This window comes from Nannospalax galili, unplaced genomic scaffold (genome assembly GCF_000622305.1).
Source record: "Nannospalax galili isolate Female #2095 unplaced genomic scaffold, S.galili_v1.0 scaffold363, whole genome shotgun sequence".
In the NCBI taxonomy this organism is placed as follows: domain Eukaryota; kingdom Metazoa; phylum Chordata; class Mammalia; order Rodentia; family Spalacidae; genus Nannospalax; species Nannospalax galili.
In genome coordinates, this window is record NW_008351176.1 from 4418447 (window position 1) to 4430941 (window position 12495).

The window sequence follows — 12495 nt, forward strand, 5'->3', positions numbered from 1 at the left end:
TACAGGATTTTTCCAATACATGTTACACTAAACCCTGGACCCAAGCTGGTCCGTGAAAGTACAGTGAATTCTAAGAGCAGAGACACCAATCCCTTCCCAGGGGCTTCCCGGAAGGTTGTAGAAGAAGATGATGATGGTAGGGGGCAAAGGGGTTGGCATTTAGACACCAGACAAAGAACAGCTTTCTTTCCTATAGTTAGAACTAACTTCATGGAAGGACATGATGTGAGCACCCACAGTGAGGGCTCTGCAAAGCTGGGTATCTGATTTGGTTCAGCCTTGCATTTTCCTAATTTGCCCTTATTTGACTACATCATTTTTTCCCCACAATAACACTGTATGGAACATTCTTTAGAAACAATGCAGGAGTCCACAGTACAATCATGTTTCCCTTTTCCAGGTCCCTTTGACAGGGTTGGGGATCCAGCTTTTCGCCTCCAGCTCATGAGTGACACAGGCTCTCAAGACAGCTGACATTATGTTGGAGTCTTCCTGCAGAGCTAGAGATCTGTGGGATCTGGGCCCAGCCAGAGGTTGACTGGGGATACCAGGTCCCAGGAGAGGCTGAGAAATCAGTGATTGGCCTAATGGGGCCACTGAGCTGAGCTCTCAGGGAACAAACCCCTGCTGGAGTAGGGATTTGCCTGCTCAGCACCCAGGACAGCAGTCCAGCTTCTTGCCTCCCAGCTGTGGGCCAGAAAGCTACCCTGACTTCAGAATTTATCCAGCAGTCAGGAAGCATGAGAAGAGAGGGGAACCTGTCTACTTCGTATCTATTATGCATTTGTGACTTGCACAGACTATATTTCCAAGACAAGCACGAGTCTGGTTCTGGCTCCCAGCCCTTGAATTCTTACTCTTCTACATCTAGAGACTCATGAGCCAAGGCTGTGAACAATCAAAGTGGCCCAAAAAGCAACACTTGGAGCCAAAAAACTAGCTGCCATTCTGTGAAGACCCCTCGGAAACCTGGGCAGGTTCTCACCCTTGTCCCCACAATTTCCAGTCAAACAGGAAAATAGTGACAGGGCATTTGTGCTGGGGCAGGGTGAGGTACAGGCAGCTGTCCTCCTATGTATGGGTGGGGTGTCACCCCCATCTGCTGCCTTCTTATTTCATTACCAGGCTTCTGAGCCAAGTGAATTAACGAGGCTTCCCAGGAGTTTCCAGCTCAGCAGAGCTGTCCCCACCTAGCAAGCCAGGGCCCACCAGGGAACTCTGCCCATTCATGGATATTTACTGCCCCATAAATTAGGGCCAAGGCTGCAGCTGGCGAGGTCAGGAGGTGAGATGGTGGGAGTGGGAGCTTTCTCTTCCACTTCTTCCTTGCAAATGAGGATGCTAATCCACCCCAGAGAGAAAACCACTCTGTGCCCTTCCTGTGACCTTCTCCCTCTAAGGCTTCAGGATAGGGACTTTTGAAATGGTTTACGCTTTCTATTCTCACACAAGATTCAATTAAGTGTGACTAGTCCTGTTTAAAAAATACAGAAACCGATGCCCTCAAAGGTGTCCCACCTGACCACAGCTCTCCAAGTGAGAACAGGCACCTTCAGACCTGCTCTAAGGCAAGCAAGGGCTGTGTCTCCACAGACCTCAAGCCTCCATGGGAGGGGATGTGAACTGGCCCTAAAGCTAGGTTCTGACCCCTCCTGCCTTCCAGTCTCCCCATATAGAGCCATGAGGGGCCACAGTGCTCTCCCTGCAGTCAGGCCTCACAAGGCACTTCTGAAGCCGGGCTTCTGAGCACCCCTCCTCCACTCATAGGTCCCAGGGACTGAGGCTGGCAGGCTGGTTAGGGACACAGAACACTCTTCCCTCAGCAGAGAAGAGGGCACCCTGGTCTGACTCCAGGATGGCTGAGTGGTTGGACAAGCAAGCACTTTCAGAAAACCAACTTCTTCGCCAACACCTGGAAGAAGGGTAGGGGGGAAGACTGGCCTGCTCAGAATGCAGGAAGCTGGGACTGTGGGTGCTAAGGGAGCCCACAAGTCCCTGTTGCCTCTCCAGAAGCCCCCAGAATCTCCCTGGTTCTCAGAACAGAGAATTAAGCAGTCCATGAGGAAGGACACAGGAGGCAGAGCAGGAACAGGTAGATGGGATGAAGGAACCTTGAACTGCCCATTCATCTATCTTCTGTCCTACTGCATTGTGGGAGCAGTCTCCTTCACCAGCTCTGCCACCCCCACACCTGAGAGCATGCCCCAAAAGACTTGACTTCTCTTGCTTCAGTGTCATCCCCTAAAGCCTCCTTGGTTCATGGACAGCTCTCCCTCCCCTGCCTGGGCCTTGTCATAAGCTCTGAGGGGGTGGTCAGGGGCTGTGACTCAGAGGTAATACCCTTGGGATCAGGAACAGATGTAGTGCTGAGGCTAACTCATCTGGCCCACCTTACCAGAGCCACCTACGGACCAAGGCAGAGTCATAGCCATAAAATCAGAAGCCTCTGGGGAGCAGCAGGAAAAAGTGGCAGGAGGAGGTGGGATCAGGGAGGGGTGTTCTGAAATCTGCCCTGTCTCTCCCCTTCAGCCTAAACCCTTGCTTTCTGCTGCCTTCTCTAGAAGGCCCTAGAGTTTCTCTGGTCCCCAGAGCTAAGCAGTCCAGAAGAGGAAGCAAGAGGCAGGAAGCAGACCAGGAGCAGGCAGGTGGGATGAAGGGATGTGGGAGGATCCCTGGGGCTTGCTGGCCAGCCAGTCTGGTGAAATCAGTAGCTCCAGGTTCAGTAGACTGTCTCAAAAAATCAAGGTGGAGCTGGGTAATGGTGGCACATGCCTTTAATCCCAGCACTCGGGAAACAGAGGCAGGCGGATCTCTGTGAGTTCAAGGCCAGCCTGGTCTACATAATGAGTTCCAGAACAGCTGGGGCTCCAGGGAGACCCTGTCTCAAAAAGACCCCCCCCCAAAAAAAAATCAAGGTGGAGAGTATTGAGGAAGACACCTGATATCCACCTCTGGCCTCTACCCTCACACATGTGCATGCACACAAATACATGATCTCTCTCTTTCTCTCTCTCTCCGAGAGCTGTATAGAAGTGGATGTGGTAATACCTGTAGTTCTGGTATTTGGGAGGCAGAGGCAGGAGGACTGCCAAGAGTTCAAAGCCAATCTGGGCTGTATAGTGAGACCCGTTTTTAAAATGTCTAGGGAAGGGGTCTGGGGTTGTCTGTTTACATCTCAAGATATACTGACTCAGTTCTGCAATACAAGAAAGTGAATGCCCTGGGTCCAGTATCACTATGCCAGCCCCCCCCCCCAAAAAAAAAGGCCAGCAAGAATTGCCAAACAGGAACACCAGGCAGAGGAGGCCTGACCCAACCTGCCTGGTGGCTGGACACCCCAGACAACCTAGTTCCCAAACTCTCCTCTCTCTGGCAAGTTCAGCAGGGAGTGTGGTCTTCAGCTTCTGCCCTAAGGAAGGCAGCCTGGTTGGACTGGGGTTTTGAACAATTTGATCTAAGCCTGGATCTACTACATGTCTGCCCTCAGTTTACAAACAGATCCTTTTCCTTATATGCTAGTAACATACAACAATCTTTACTTGGTGCTGTCTACCGGCTATTCTGAGAGATCTGCATATTCCACCCAGTCTCCCAACAATGCTAGGGGCATCCATCATTCTACAATGGCCATGAGAAGTGTGTGGCTTGGAGATGTTGCCTGGCTTGCCCAGTGTTGAAGAGATAATAGGGGCTTCCTCTCCATACCTGCCTATATCACCAGGCAGGGCACCAAGGGACCTGGGTGCAAACACAGGAGCTCTGGCATCATTACACCAAGTGACCTGAGAAGGTCATGGACCTCTCCTCATTGCAAAATGAACAGATTGGACAGGATGCTTCCATCGACCGATACCTCTTGGTCCCTGAAGGGGGCACTTGCTACACAGTGGTAGGGTTAAGGGTATAGCACGGGCTTGGTAACCCCATGGTTAGGGGATGCTCCTGGATACCTTAGCCTTGGATGGTACATATAGGGCTGTAGTTTGATCTGTCATTCACTCAAACTTGTGTGGATGTATCATGTGCCAGGCCAGCAGCCAGGCAATGTGTGAACTCAGAGCTCTTGGCCTTACTGCTCGACTGCTATCTGGATGCATTTCTGTGAGTGGTCAGGGATAAAGGGTTAATTGTAGCATGACTGATGGGGTCACTGGAGTAGGAGCGGGGAAGAGAAGCAGTGTTGGAGGCCACTTGATAGGGGATGAGGTGCAAAGCCTAAGGGCAGGCTCCAGTTAAACCCATGGCTTTGTTCCTCTCAGGAGCCCTGCTCTGCTGGTTAATTGTGTGTTATGGGGCCATAGCCAATGTGGCTGTCTCTGGGGAAGGCTTTTTCTCTGTGGCTCCTTGATAATCCATTCAGGGAGTTTCATCTGAACCTCTTTTCAGCTCCCAGTGCACTATGTCCCCCTGACTCCCTGACCCCAGCCAGCTTGCAGGAAGACTATAAATGAGGTGAGTGTCTGGGTCCGGCCAGGGGAAGACTCCCCAGGCTGGGGAGACACAGGGGAAAGACAGCTCAGGAGTTTTTTTTTGGGGGGGGGTTAATAAGATTGCTCAGTGGGTAAAGCCTGATGACCTGAGTCTGATCCCTAGAACCCACATGGTGGAATAGAATCAACTCCTACAAGTTGGCCTCTGACCACCACACCGGTGTGGTAGCACGTAGGTGCCCACACACTTGCATATAAAATAAATAAGTATAAAATATTTTTAACTAAAAAAATTTTTTAGAAGTGGCTTTTTCTTCTGAGACAAGTTTTTAATTTATTTTATATGTATGTGTTTTTCCTGTTAAGTGCACTTGTGTGTGCAAGGAGAGAAGAGGGCATTGGATCTCCTGGAACTGGTGTTATAAGTTGTTACCGACCATGTGGGTGCTGGGAACTAAACCCAGGTCCTCTGCAGGAGCAGCCAGTGCTTTTAACTGCTGAGCCATTTCTCTAGCCCCTGAGACAGGGTTTTATGGAATCCAGGCTGGCCTATAACTTGCTACGTAGTTGAGGGTGACTTAGCACCCCCTGAGTGCTAGGACTACAGGTGTGCACCACCACACCCAGTTTGGAAGTGACTCTTTTGAGGAGCTGCCTTCTCAGGATCCAAACATCAGAAACGGACCTTGTGCTTCTTCCAGTAAATTCTGGCTCTTAGTCAAGTCACATGTCAAATGTCCAGTAGGAATAATAGTGTGAAGGAAGTTTCAGATGCCACTTAATTCTCATGGCTAGCCCAGAGCTAAAGACTCTTGTCCCCATTTTACTGAGGAGGAAACTGAGGCTGAAAGAGCTAATATAATTGTTTCTGGCCACAAAGCTGATAAATTTCAAAGCCAGAGCTCTAACCAAAGCTAAGGTCCTGCTCTAGCAGGCCACAGATACTATCCAATGCTTGTAAATTCAGTGGAATAGTCAATGATGTCAACTTCATGGATCAATTCTGGGGCCTTAGTAAACCTGGGGTCTCTTCTGGGGGTTTGGAAAATGCATGTTCCCCAGTGGGAAGGGGAAAGAGGAGACAGAATCAGAGGCTTCTGCTTCTTTTCCTCTCATTCTTTCCAGAGGAAAAGAAACTGCTCTGAGTACTGAACAGAATTTCACTTCAAACCCTTCTTGTTAAATGTAGTTTTTAAGAGGAAACCCGGAAACTTTCAGGAGTCTCATTCTATAGCTCAGGCTGACCTCAAACTCACAACAATCCTCCTGCCTCAGCTTCCAGAATGCTTGGATGCGCTAACACACTTGGCTTAGGGATGGCTATGGGTTAACTGGGCTCCTGTGCTGCACCTGCCACTGACTCATGATTTGACCTAGGGTCTGACTTCCCCCGGTTCACGAAGGGACTGAGAACATAACCTGAAAAAAGTATCTTCAGGAATCCCTGGAATAAATGTAAAGCAACAACCAACAAGTGTATTATCTGTGCAGAATTACAAATACCAGTGGCAGAGACCAGAAATCAGAGATAAACCCATATAAAGGAGACATACAAAAATTTACCAAATGATACAATTTCTTAGTACTTGAAAAGTTTCTTTTTTAAAATATTTTATTTATTATTTTTATTTTATGTGTACGAGTGTATTGCCTGCATGTATGTGAGTGCACCCATGTCGTGCAATGCCCCAGAGGTCAGAAAAGGGCTTCAGATTCGCCTGGAACTGGAGTTAAGGACGGTTCGCAGCCGCCATATGGGTGCTGGGAACCAAACCCAGGTCCTCTGCAAGAGCAGTCAGTGCTCTCAACCGCTGAGCCATCTCTCCAGCCCCTGAAAAGTTTCTTAGTAAGCCATGCTGGTATAAACAGACAGCAGTAACACCCAGGTGGAGTACAGGGATTTATGACTATAATATAGAAAAAGGAGTAGGAAATAGGAAGGTAAATAATGAGATCTGGGGAGGGATGGAGACTGTCTCAGGTCTGAAACCACAGAAGGAAAAGGACTTCTGATGATGGAAATGTCACACAAAAAAGAAGCTGTTTCTGCCATGATATTACATTATAACAACAGATCCATGCTTGTAATAATGTTTATTATTATTACACTGTTCGCAGTGCTGGGACTGAACCAAGGCTTTATATATATGCTACCCAACACTCTACCACTGAGCTATACTTCCAGGCCTATAGTAACTTCATTATTTATTTATTTTGTGTGGAGGTGCACATGTTCCACAGCTCCAGTGGAGGTCAGAGGACAACTTTCAGGAGTCAATCTTTTCCTTCCACCATGTGGGTCCTGGAGACAGAACTCAGGTCTTTTAGGCTTGGCAGCAAAAGCCATTACCTACTGAGCCATCCTGCTGGCTTAATAGTTTTAAAGTCTATTTAAATATTTAGGAAAACCATCAAGATCCCAAAGATATGAAAAGGCAGTCCCTTTACAGAGAAGTTCACGTAGGAAACGTACACATGGGACACGTGGACAACAAACAGAACCCTCGGGTTTACTTTTGTAGCCCGTGAGGAACTGGTAGGAACTGCCCTGCTACATCCCTCCTGAGCAGATCAGACAAAGGCCAGACCATAGGGAAGATGCAGAAGCCTCCAAGAGACTAGGGTTACCCACTTTCCTACCTCAAATCTCCAGAAGGCATCCTGGCCATTTACTTTAAGAATGGCCACATAAAAATGAGGTCAACATGGCAGTGTCTCTCCCTTGGGCTTCGTGAACAAGGCTTCTCTGCACACTAAAGAACCGCACAGTATGGAGAAGTTGTGCCAATTCTATCCCCAACATCTGGGAAACCAATCCCAGTTTGAAACTGGGTGACCACTGGTGCGCCCCTGACCCAGGAAGGGGAGGGAAGACATGCTGGGCCACTCCAGGCTCCCATGCCACTGACCTTTGTAACTGTCCTGGCAAGAATGAAGATATTCTAGAAAGTTACCTGTGCCCTTCCCTTTGGCTATCAGGATACTGAAACAAGGGTCCCCAAGAAATTGGAATTACTCAAGGAGTCTCACACTGGGATAAAGAAAAGGCTGAAGTTTAGTGCCAGCCAAAGGAGAAACTTGTCTCCTGGAAAGAGATTTCACAGAGACCTGACAACTTGTCAAACTACTTTGCAGAAGAGACTGAAGAGAGATGGAGGGTCAGTGATGGGTGGGACCACACCTTGGCAGGACTGCTTACTTCTTGCTATTGATATTGAAGCCTAAACCTTGTGTCAGTGCCTAGAAGACAGGGTTGGAGGGTTACTGGATTCTTTGTTCCTCTTCCCAATGTGGCCACATTAAATAAATACTCCTTCTTTTCTTTTCATGATAACTTTGTCTGTTTAACTGGCCTACAGAGGGTGGGTGGCCAAATCTAGCTTGTTACGATTGGCAGGGCCTAGGCTCTGTCCCTAAGAACTCTAGTAACAACTTCTGGATGATGAGTTCATGGACTGCATTTTCTTGGAGGGACTCTGACAGGTGTCATGTCCCAAAAACTCACTAACTATCAGGGTTGTAGGAAACACTGGGGAGCCTACCTACCATCTCCAGCCAAACTTTCTTTCCCATGGGCACCAAATTCATCAATGACCAAACACTACTTTTAGTCAGAGGAAGAGGCAAGAAAGACAAACCTGCTTTGGGGACAACCTGCTACCCTTCTCAGGCCAAGTCTCTACTGAAGGATCCTCATACCTGCCCTCCCTTTAGCTTGCTGAGAAAGGGTCAAAAGACTGGGGCAGTGAATGCAGAGGGACTGGACCTGGGCCAGAGGCCAAACCCATGCTCAGGAGCAGCAATCCTTAAACACAAAACATCCTCAGGAAGGATCAAGCTTCAGATGCCTCATGAAGGATGGAGAGCAGAAATCAGGCAGAACTTATGGTAAGAGAAAAATGGCCCAGAGTCAATGTTGGTAGCTCTTTTCCTGGTTTGTTTTGTCTGTCAGAGTGACTGAATTGATTGACTTTGCAAGGCTGAGGATTTAACCCAGGGCCTGGTGCATGTAGGCAAGAGTTCTCCCCCTGAGGTACCCCCCTAGTCTGCACTGATTTCTGAGTGAGCCTCCCTAGGAGCAGAGTGGATGCTCTTTGGGAGGCCCAGGACTTCCCTCCCATTGGATCTTATGGACCACTGTCTAACACTGGGTGCCACTCATTCTCCCTGCTTGGAACTGCTTTCCCGTTGCAAGCTCTTCCCACTGAAAATTCCCTTCCATTCATCCAAATGGTTTGCTTTAAAATGTAAACACACACAGAAACTGGCAAAGGAAATTAGTCAAATGTGAAAGACACAGAGGAAAAAAGCATGATACACTTTGTTCTAGGTTCTGATTCTAAATCTGGCAGGAGGTGTGAAAGGCTGGCAGCTTGGTGGTTAAGCATAGCAGTGGTTACAGAGTGGCTCCCTCCTGCCTTGGGGCATCAGGCCAGCAGCCGGGATACTCTTAAGAGACCAGAGGGAGAGTAGGTGGCACTGGGAGCTGAGGGAGAGACACTCTATCCTATCCAGGCCTCTGAGGGCTCACCCAGGCCCTCAGATCTTTCAGCCTGTAGGTCCCACAGGGTAACTACATTTAACTGACTCCTCAAATTAAGCTTTTCTGGACCAAATCTATCACTTTTTGCCACCCTTCCCCAATCCTACTTTTCATTTTCTTCTTAAGTTCAGAATCGCAGTTAGGGATGTGGCACCCCTCAGCTACTCGGGTCTATTAATAGCTTCCTATTCTCCTTCCACCATCTCTCCTTCTTCCCAATCTCACTGTCACCTTCCAAGTGACATGTGTTAAAGGCTTGCTCCTCAGCTAGGAGCTATTGGGAAGTGGTGGAAACTTAAGAGGTTGGGCCCAACAAGAGGTCCTCAGGTCACTGGGGATATACCCTAGAAGGGACGGTGGGACTCCAGTCTCTTCTCCTTCTTTGTCACATGGTTATTACAAAGTAAGTGGCTTTTGCTCTCCTACATACTTTACCACGGTGTGCCTCCTTGCAAGGGGCCAGTCAAGAGCTGGAACCTCCAAATCTGTGAGCCAAAACAAATGTTTTCTCTTTATAAACTGACATCTATTATTGTAAGGGAAAGCTGGTTCATACAGGTGCTTGTCTGTTCTTACAGCAGCAGTGCTCTAACCTATCTCCTCTTCTTTCCAAGTATCATCTGGATCCTCTAACTTTGCTAAACAATAACAAAACTTTCAAAAGCTTTCCTGTCTAAAACAAAGTCCAGATCAAGCTACCTTTTCATATTTAGTTCCCTTCCTCTCTAACCCAATATATTTTCTCTGGCAAAAAAAGTCAGTCTCTGTCTCTGTCACTCTGTTTAAGACCGGTTTCGTGTAGCCCAGGCTGGCCTCATAACTAGCTCTGTAGCCATCTCAAGGATGGCCCTGAACTCCTGACTCTCCTGCCTCTGTCTCCCAAGTGCTGGCATCACAGGTGTGTGCCACCATGCCTCGCTTACACAGGCTGTCTGATCTCTTCAAGTTGCACAAACTTCATGGCATAGATACTTTCATCCCAGGACTGGAGTGTGCAGCATCCACCCACACTGGGACACCTTCCTACCTCTTCTGCTGCACTATAGAACAAACAGGGAAAGGAAATGCCTAACACTACTTGAGCACCAAGGAAAAATGAGAACTGTTTCCTTGCTGAAGGTCAAATGTCCATCTCTGGATTTAAACTCAACCCTTGGCACTTCCAACTCCACTCCTCACTCCTAAGACTCCAGGCACTGCAAATAATCACTATATTTTCCATTTGTAATCTCCCAGCACTGGCCCATCTCAGCTGCAGAATCAAAGATACAAGATCGGCTTCAAAAACCCTATTTTGCGAGTAACCCTCCAAGGATGGCAGAGATTTTTTATTTATTTATTTTTATTTATTTTTATTTTTTGGTCTCTTTGAGACAGGGTCTCCCTGTAGCCCCAGCTGGCCTGGAACTCACTATGTAGACCAGCCTGGCCCTGAACTCACAGAGATTCCCCTGCCTCTGCCTCCTGACTGTTGGGATTAAAGGTGTGCGCCATCACGCCCGGCGGCAGAGATTTTACTTTACTGGGGGGCTATACAGATCTTTGATAATAAGGGTAGAAAGGGAGCTGCGGATGGTTCATTTAAGCCCCTCCCCTCACCTCGGCCTCCTACTGCAACCCCCTTGCACACAAAAAACTTCCCATTCGATGCATACAGTCCCAATTCCTAAGTGGTGTAAACCCAGCCGAGGTGCAGAGGAGGAAGGCGGGAGAGATTTTCCCAGGGAGCCCACTGCTGTCTTCTGATATCCAGAGCACAGTGTTGCTCCGCTAAGACGCACTATGCCCCGCCTCCACAACACGTCACCATCTAGGGAGCGGAGAGCTAGGGAAGCCCACGCAAGCAGCGAGACCCGAGACCAGGACTGCTTTCAGGCAGGGCTGGAAGGAAGGGGGTATTTAACTGCTCACATACCTTTTCAAACAGGACTTTCCAATGCTGGTAGAGAGAGAGGCCATGCGGGAGAGGAGGAAAAGAGAAAGAAAGACATTTATCACCAAGGTCTCTGCAGACTCCCCCCTAAGGTTTCTCACATCATCTCCCAGCTGCTGCTGCCCAGCAGTCAGAACTAGGTTCAGGGGCCCACCAGAAGAGCCCAGGAAATCCCCCTAAAGAGCAAAGGCAGGAGGGGCTGGAGATGGGGCAGCAAGACGTGTCCCTGGGCTGGGCCAATCAGGTGGAGGAATGGGCTTCTCAACCTTGTCTGAGGGCTTTCTGGTAACTTCTGCTACCTCAACGAGAAGCTCACATCTATTCTCTCGCCCAGGTGCAATGTCCTCAGACCCTGCGGGCCAGAGGCCCCCCTATTCAGGAGAACTCACCCCTGCTGGAGCACTAATGCCCGCGGGATGTTTTGCATGCTTCTGGGGTGCTTCCCAATATGCTTGCAAGACTACGAGTACATGAGACTCTCAGGAGTTAGGGCCAGGAGGAGTGACGGGTTTAACCAGAGAAGTGGGAGAGACGTTAGACTCGCGGCCCACTCAGATGTGCTGGCTGGGGTTTTGTAGGTGTATGTGGGGGGTCCTGGCTTCGCTTTACTCTTGGGAATGGCGGGGTGCTGGCTGAGGTTTTCACCCCTATTTGCAGGCTAACGCCGGGCTTTAGTCACTCCATTTCCCAGGGCTCCCCAGAGCCAAATCCACCCTCGACTCCCAGGCCGGCCGACAGGAGATCCAAGCAGCAGATGGCAGGGAAGCCCTCGGGGGGAGGGGCCCCCAGACTGCCCGGGGGACCGTTCCTGGCACGGACCGGGTTTAGGACTCCTGAGCCCCCTGCTGGGAGCAAAACCGCTCCAGCACCCCGTCTCTCCCAGCTCTGGCGGGGTTCAGTTTGAATTTCAATCAGTGTCTCCACAAGGCAGGTGCCGAGCAGGAGCTAATCTGGGCGCCGAGAAGGGGCTCCAGATCCGTCTGCGCGGTCAGACCCGGGACCCTGCGGTGGCCGTTCCTTCCCCGGCTCGCAGAATCCGCTTGTCGCGGACGGGAAGGGAGGGGGAGTCATTGCTGTGACGCGGCCGCCTCTGCAGGAAAACGCCGTGTCCCGGGCACTGCACCAGCCGAGGGGAGGGGGCTCCGCGGCCGTCAAGTCCCTGTCGCAGCCGCCGGGAAGCCGCGGGAGCCGGAGCGCCGCGGGGTGCGCGCGAGCCTCCGGAGGGAGACCGCTCGGTCCGCCCCCTCCCGCGCGCCGCGCCCGGGCCCATCCTGGGCGCTGGGCTATCTCATGCCCTGGAAGCCTCCAAGTGCGTCCCTCCTCGGGATGGAGGTGAGGCCGGGGCAGGTCCGCGGAGCGCCCCCCAGAAAGTTTTCAGGGCTCAGTAGGGGCACTCACGTCTTCCGGCGCCGCGGGCAGCCGCTCCTCGGCTTCGGGCTCCAGCTCCTCGATGCGCTCCACCTCGGCGCAGGCGGCCACCGCGGGGCCGGGGCTGGGGTGCTCGCCCATGGCTCGGCTGCGGCGCTCGTCCCGGGGCGCCGGGCTAACTTTGCGCCGCAGCCGCCGCGCGGCTCCCGGGGCTCGGTGAG

General features: G+C 50.5%; 1 protein-coding gene across 3 annotated transcripts in view; it reads right to left on the reverse strand.

The window, feature by feature from the left end:
* The window catches only part of Rhbdl3 (rhomboid like 3), a 55162-nt gene extending 42675 nt beyond the window's left edge, over positions 1 to 12487 (reverse strand). For 2 of the 3 annotated variants that reach the window (XM_029553594.1, XM_008848178.3), the window contains exons 1-2: positions 12305 to 12487; positions 10889 to 10912 (exon numbers count right to left, since the gene is read on the reverse strand). In XM_029553594.1, coding sequence (XP_029409454.1) covers positions 10889 to 10912; positions 12305 to 12415 — 135 coding nt within the window. In that variant the 5' untranslated portion in view covers positions 12416 to 12487. The remainder of the gene's footprint in view (positions 1 to 10888; positions 10913 to 12304) is intronic. The other variant, XM_029553593.1, reaches the window with a different exon arrangement.
* Positions 12488 to 12495: the final 8 nt, after the last annotated feature.